General features: G+C 48.5%; 1 protein-coding gene across 1 annotated transcript in view; it reads left to right on the forward strand.

Moving 5' to 3' along the window:
* The window catches only part of Ube2u (ubiquitin conjugating enzyme E2 U (putative)), a 50,532-nt gene that overhangs the window by 10,148 nt on the left and 33,068 nt on the right, over nucleotides 1–7,316 (forward strand). The window contains exon 5 of the mRNA XM_023718302.1: nucleotides 2,916–3,036. Coding sequence (XP_023574070.1) covers nucleotides 2,916–3,036 — 121 coding nt within the window. The remainder of the gene's footprint in view (nucleotides 1–2,915; nucleotides 3,037–7,316) is intronic.

Below are 7,316 nucleotides of genomic sequence, written 5' to 3' on the forward strand. Positions count from 1 at the left end.
CCTTCATTTTGAGTGTCGGGTATTTGTCCCAGCAACGAGAGAAGAGCAACTAAGACATTGCTCTTTTAGTACAAATATCTGTGTCCATCGCTCCATCCGTCCATCTGTCTACCATCCATCTATGCAACCTATGTGAAGTGGGCGGCCATCTGGTGGACAGCTGGGCTGAGCCTTGACCTCTAAGACCCCTTGGACTTGGCTCTTCGTAGCTCTAGAAGATAGGTACGTAACACGGCTACTCGCACTGTCGCAGCGGCTGTTGAGGAGTTCGGGGCTCACGTCTACCCAGCGGAGTGCTCTGTGCCGGCAAGTGCATCCATGGTCCAACGTGGCAGCCATGGCCAGCCTCTGTGGCCACTGAGGCCTGGACACATGCTAGGATGGCCTCGCAGGACGGACGGCTTGGGGGCAGAGCGCAGCTCCCCACCACTTCCTCTTGAACGACCAGTGACACATTTCTGGCTGTCATATTGTTTCTTGAGGAGAGGGTACTTGAAAAGCTGTTTAAAATATTTTAGTCATCTCCGCCAAAATGGTTCAATAATTTCTCTGAAGACCTGCATTTCACATGGAATGCAAGTTTGAACATGCCACCAGTCCACAGAAGGATCCCACACGTAGGGGTCATAATTAGTTACATTATTATAAAGTGTATCTACTGGGAAATTGTTAACTGAAACTTCAACTTCTTCTCTTTGATCTCTGGAGAGCTTTTTGGTATTCCATAGTTCTCCGTGGCTGACGTAAAAGTCGAACTTTTTTATTTGTATTATTCTAACAGGGTGTCTTATTATACAATTAAATCCAGACTTGTGTACCAGTTATTAAAGTTATCTAAGAATTTTAATGAAATTATTAAATCCATGAGCTAGCTTGTGAGCGCATTATCCAGCTCGGTCCGAGGCACAGAGGCGCCTTCGGGGTGGCGGCCCGGCTCCCCGCCCGAGAACAAACCCTCGCTGCTGAAGCTAAGTTGTGCCTGTTTCTCTCCCATTCGGAATGGCCTAGTGCAACCAGCGCTGGACCTTAATTTAAGCAATTATAATATTCCTGGAAATACGGCCCAAATACGCCTTCCAAACAGGAAAATTCAGGTCGCAGCAGAAGGTTCTGGTTGTGTTTGCAACATCAGAGGCCAGGTGACTGCTTCCGTGAGGGACAAAGCTTCCGTGACGCTGACGCCAGTTTCCACTTTACCTGCACCCACGCTTAGGTGTCATAGTGGTGACACAGCAGTAGCAGCTTTAATGATGTCACCTAGTTTTCATGTGATAGCCTGTGATGTTCAAAATACTTGGTTATTACATAAATATTCGCATTTGAGGTAAAATAAATTTGGGGTTCCAGATACAAGTAATACTCAGTTCACAAATACTGCTGTTCCCAAACAGAAGCATTTGGCAGAATTTTGCTTCTGTTCACAAACACTGCACCAGTTAATGAACAGGACTGCAGCTGCCTTTCCCAGGATCACAGGACAAATTTATCTCATGAGCCGTGGCATTGCCGTAAATCATGCTTTTGCAGAATCATTTTTGCTTCTCAGTGGTCCCTGCTTGGAGCACAGACCCTGCTGGAGGGGATTTGCTTTCATTCCTTCTTATCGACATGAATGGCTTTCGATGTGGCAGATTCATTCGTGTGTATACTGTACGCTGATCATTTTCACCCCATCACTGCCCCACCCCCTCCTTCCTTCCAGTTTCACACTTTGGGGGTGCAGTGTCTGTAATGCGTTTTGCTCATGCCCATCCCCGGTTCCCCATCCCCCCCATTTCCTTCCCCCCCTGCATAGTCTCCCTCTTGTCATCTCTTTAGATGCCGCATAATAGGTGGAACATAAAGAGTTTCCCCAAATCTCATCCTCTGTTCAGTCAACCACTAAGCGCCACTGTGAAAGGCCAGCAGATGGAGTTACGATCCCTAATCAGCTGACCTTGACATAGGGAGGTGGCCTGCACTTTGCAGGTGGCCTGGAGTGACAGGAGCCCTCCCTGGAGGAGGGTCTCCGCAGGGAGAAGAGAAAGATGGATATGGGCCGTCAGAGCAGTTTCAAAGAGGAGGGTGCTGAGGCCTTAGGTATAGGACAAGGACTGGAGCTGAGCTCAGCACAGGATGACACAGGCAGCGAGCTGGCAAAGGACCAGGACCTTGGTCCAGCAGCCAGAGGCACCCGACTCCAACCAGCCACCTCACCCAGGGTCTTCCCATGGTCTCCTGCCGAGCTCAGTTATCCGACACCTCGATTTCAGCCTTGTTAAAGCTGGAAGATCAACCCTAGTCCAGCTGTTGGGGATCTTCTGCCTGCCAGCCTGTGAGATGATACATTTGTGTTGATTTAAGCCGTGAGGTGTGTGGCAATTGGTACAGCTCTGAAAACTTAGTTACTGCAGCAGCTAATGTAGCCATTAATCTCTCAGTGGCCTCAGTACGTCTTTGTTTATCCACCGTCTAGGCACTGTTAAGTTAAAATGCTTTATTTCTTAGCTACATAGCATAGAGGGAACATTTCAGTGTTCCCTAATGTTTAGTTGTTTTATAGATAGTCCAATTTAAATTGATATGATAGGAAGGAATGATGCCAGAAAAAACTCTTAACTTGTTTTGATCCAAATGTTTGGTCATAATTTCACAGTATAAAACCAAGTTGATTGAGTGTGTCCTGAGAGGAGAGACTATGTCTCTTCTTTCTCTCTAGGTCTACGCATTATAGACATTTAATACATATTCATTGAGAATTGCTTTGTCTTTTTACTACAAGACAAAGTTTATTTTATTTTATTTTTTTTTGCGGAACTGGGGATTGAACTTGGGCCTTTGCACTTGCCAGGCAAGCACTTATTCTACTGAGAGATCTCCACGGCCCCACAGTGTACTTTAAACGCTTACGTTATGGTCTATGTTTTCTATTTTAGGTTATGCTTTCTAACCCAGGGTTGGAAAACCCAGTGAATTTGGAAGCAGCCCAAATGCTGAACGAAGATCAATCCATGTACGAAGTAGTACTTCAAAGGCTTTTCCAGCGATCGTTACAGTGTAAGAAGGGCCTGCTTGTTACTCAGCAGTTATCCTGGGCACATTAAACATGTTTAGCAAATTAATGATCTAGTAAATAATATTCTGCGAGGGAATATTTGAATACTTTCTATACCCATTTTCAGTGATGAAATGGTACTAAGATCTCTCTGTTGTAATGTTTTGTCAGAAAAGTCATGCTATCCTTTTTGAAAGGCCATCAAAAATCTTAAGCTCAGAATCTTCACATGGCTTGGTCTATGGAAGGACAGGGAGACCTATCTGCCTATCACAGTGTGACATGTGACAATAAACACACATGTCAGGGCTGTTTCCTAACTCCCTCTGCAGTATCCTGAATATTACTAATAAGGCCCACTTTCCTTTTTTTCTTTTTAACGAAGTAGCATTTTCTTCAGGCACATTCCCTCCCTGTGTCCCTTCTAATAGCCCTCTTAGAAACAGCACATGAAACCAGTCTCTCCGCCTTGTTGTCCCATGGTTTTCTGATACTCTTGGTGTCCTGACAGTGAAATGGTGAGATTATTTCCACACCAGACTAAAAATTGGAAAAAATAGAGTTTGTGAATAAAGCCAGCCATCAGACCCTTCCTGGGTTGCAGATCTTAAGTGTCCAGCATCTGAATGCGCTTCCCCGATCTTTGCAGATCAAAACCACATCTGGCCTCATTCTTTCATCTCTGCTTAAATACCTTCTTGGTTTCCGTGACAACCATGATGGCATGCCATAATTGCTGGCTCAAAGTCTTGGGATTCTTGTTTGTAATTCTGTTTTCTTCTTACCTCTTTTATGCTTGCAACCTCTTAACAAGGGTGGGGACGGAGTGAAGGAGTGAGGCATCTTAACATGGGTGGATTAAAGGCTAAACTAGAGCTTCCTCTGCTCGGATAAAGTTAGAGAGCCACCATTGAGAGCCATCGTCCACTACACCAGCAGCATTTGGTGACTCTGAACTCCTATGTGCCCATCTCCCACGTGTTCTCTACAATCGGCAAAGCCCAGGCGGGGGCTTCCCACAGGTGACGGAGGGACATGGCACTTCCTGGCCATCCTGGCCTTCCTCTGACAGCACATAGCAGGTTTGCTTTTAGCTGGTGTCACCTCCCTGACCAGTGGGCCTTGTCCCCTGGGGCCTCTTTTCTTTCTCTTGTCCCTTTTCCATTCTCTTCCCAGGACCCGCTCAGTCCATGGGCCAGTTCTGTCCACTTGTGGCCAAGTTCAGTTGCTTCTCCGAGGAGCTTTGGGCCTGGTGCACACCAAGTGGTACTGCTGAAACATGCTTGCAGCTATCTCCAGAGCAGCTTTGGTTTTCTGGGGTCCTCAGATATTCCCTGGCATTTCTCCTGCATGGGAGAGTAGTACCACTTCATCCCTGACCAGCCAGCACTGGGTGGCACTTGCTGCGGTACCCTCCGGAAAGCGGTGCTGGCCAGGTACGCATCCCTGGCGTAGATGGAGGAGTGGCATCTGTCACCTGACCTTTCCCAGAGCCCTGTAGGGCTATCATTACAAAGAAATACCTGAGAAAGCCAAATGACATCCACATTCTGGTGGATATCAATTTTAAAAACTGGCTTCAAAATGTGCTGGCAGCCCTCGCTGTGGGCTCAGATGCGTGTCAGGGACCTGTGGACGTGCAGGACTGGAAACGCACGTCCTCCCATGCTGGCCAGGGAGAATGGTCGCTTAGGGTCCCACGGAAGGAATGATTTCCAGAGCTTGGCAGGGAAACAGCCCTGCTAGAGCAAAACAGCGGCACACCTCCGGAGGGGCCGGGGCAGGAGTTCATGCACCTTGAGCGAGACAGCGGCCCTGTGCTGTGGACGCAGGTGCGGGACCGGCCCAGCAAGGAGTTGCGACACCCAGAAACGAGTCGCCCAGAGTGCAGCAGTCCTGTCTCCTGGTCGATACTTAAAGTATCAGTAGAGGGCTGGGGATGTAGCTCAGTGGCACAGCACCTGCCTGGCAAGCACAAGGTCCAGAGTTCAATTCCCAATACCAAAAAAATTTTAAAAAAACAAAAGCCATATGTATTCGTAAAGAAAGTATTTGAAGAATTACCAACACACTTGGAGACAACACATAACCAGAACTGGTAGCTAATTGTGTAAAAGAACACACAGCAGTTAATGTACCCTCCATAGGTGCTGAGTGTAGGCAGGCCAGACCCATGTGCTCGGGGCCAGCATGGGAGACCCTGACAAAAGTACAATGAGTAAACAAAACCCCGAGGGCCAGCCGTGACCTCCGAGCTTGCATGGTCTCCTCAGTCCCTTCCAGTACGTGGCATTGAATGTCATCATCTGGTGCCACAGCCTTGCCCCAGCGGGGAGCCCAAGGACGCTGTGGCGAGCAGAGGACCACAGGCAGCCCACTGCAGAGCCAGGTCTCCGTCTGATCCCACCTCTTCCCCGCTTGCCCTGGCCCCCCAGCGTAACAGGGCAAACGTCAAGCCACTCCTTCAGGGTCGAGGAATTAAATGTGGAAGCTGACTCGGGAGCAGAGCTTGATTCTGGGCACTCAAAGGAGTGACAGCACGTCCCTTACGGATCACGTGTTGCGTGATTTTTACCTTCATCTGGAAAATTAACATGCTGTTTGCAGCCCTCAATTTCTGGTGGTCACAGAAACTGTATTTGGCCAGTAGAAAAAGGGTCAAAGGCAGTAGCAAAGCTGTGTTCAAATATTTGAAGGGATTTCTTGTAGAAAGTGTTTTTCAGTGTCACCAGAAAACTGCAGTAGAAGGAGTCCTTCCAGATGGTGGTCACTAAGGCCAGAGTTTGGCGGGCTTGGCCCTGTCTGTGTCAGGTGTCCTGAATATGCTGGAGATTCTTCTCTATAGTGGTTTGTCTGGAATTAATTTTGTCACCCTCAGCCTTCGCTGGGCATTGAGGACACATCCAACAGGCTCTTCCTAACATCTCTTGTGCTTGCTCAGCCTGCCCAGCTAGTGAGGCTGCTGCTTGGCCTATGGATAGGAAACACACCAAGCCCTGAGGTCACACCCGGTTGGTGGCGCGGTGACCTGCTGTGGCCTGCTGGCCACCTTTCCCGGTGCGCCGGCCCTGCCGCCCTTCCTTAGAGCACTCACGTGCCGAGGCTGCTGGCTCTGCTTGGGGCCAGGGATTCCAACAGCCCTTTCACCCACAGTGTGCCAGTCAGCGGGATGCCAAGCTGACCTTCCCGATGAGCAGATGCTGCCAGGGCTGGATCGTTAACCATGAACTCCACTTGGTGCCTGCTAGCGACGCTCCAGGGAGAATCGCCTAACAATTTGGTCGTTTCCAAGAATGGACAAGGCCAGATCTGCGGGTAGCACAGTCCCTATCAGTAGGGAATTCTGTCACACCTGGGGCTGAGTTCAGTCACACGCCATCGGCCAGCCGATGTGAAGGGCGGCTTGCTGGGTGCCGGAGCTGTACACGAGGCCTCCACCTCACCTCCCGAAGCCCACAGAAGTGGGAGGAGGGGAGGTCTGCGGTACCAGCAGCCTGCCCTGCAGACCATGAGGGCTGCCTCCTCCTGCTTGTGTGCAGGGTCTCCGACGAGCTGTAAGCTGTGGGCCCCTTATGAGTTGTGAGTTCTGGTTCTTGTGTGGCCAAGTAAGATTTGTCTGCTGCACACCATGGTGGTTTTTCTACTTTACAGTCAAGGTTTAATGAATTTAAAAAGCATTTAGTTGTAGGAAAATCCAGGACTATAAAACTAGGAAAGCTGAGTAACCGTAGGCAGCCAGAGAGAATGATTCTGTCTCTTAGCCAAGAACATTGCTATAACTTTTGAAAAATAAATCAATTAGCAAGGTACAGATACTTATCTAAATAAACGGAAACACAATAACTAGCAGATGTGTCACCCCTAGAACAAAGGGAATTACAGAACTATTGGGGAGACTGAAGTGCTAATTTGTATTTTTGCTCTTGAATAGCCCAGTGGCTGTGCAAATGCACACTGCTCTGCACATGGCTCAGCAAATGTTGTGATGAGCACTTGGCTCCGTTCCAATTCAAACTCCCAACTAATGCACTGTCACTTTTAAATCCCCTTAAAAATAGAACAATTTTGAAGAAAATTACCGAAGCAAGAGGTATCTCATAGGATCTCAGGGATCTGCCTGCTTCTTCCTTCTTTCTCCTTTGAAGGAGTATATTTTTGGGTTACATGTAAGAGCACCCCTTCCTGGAAAATATACATTCTGACATCAGGGGAGAAGAAAGCCAATCTGGTGGTTCTGCCCGGTGCTAGAGCGTGTGAGTGATAGTAGCTGTGTGCACAGCCA

This window comes from Octodon degus, unplaced genomic scaffold (genome assembly GCF_000260255.1).
Source record: "Octodon degus isolate 3935 unplaced genomic scaffold, OctDeg1.0 scaffold00057, whole genome shotgun sequence".
NCBI lineage: Eukaryota > Metazoa > Chordata > Mammalia > Rodentia > Octodontidae > Octodon > Octodon degus.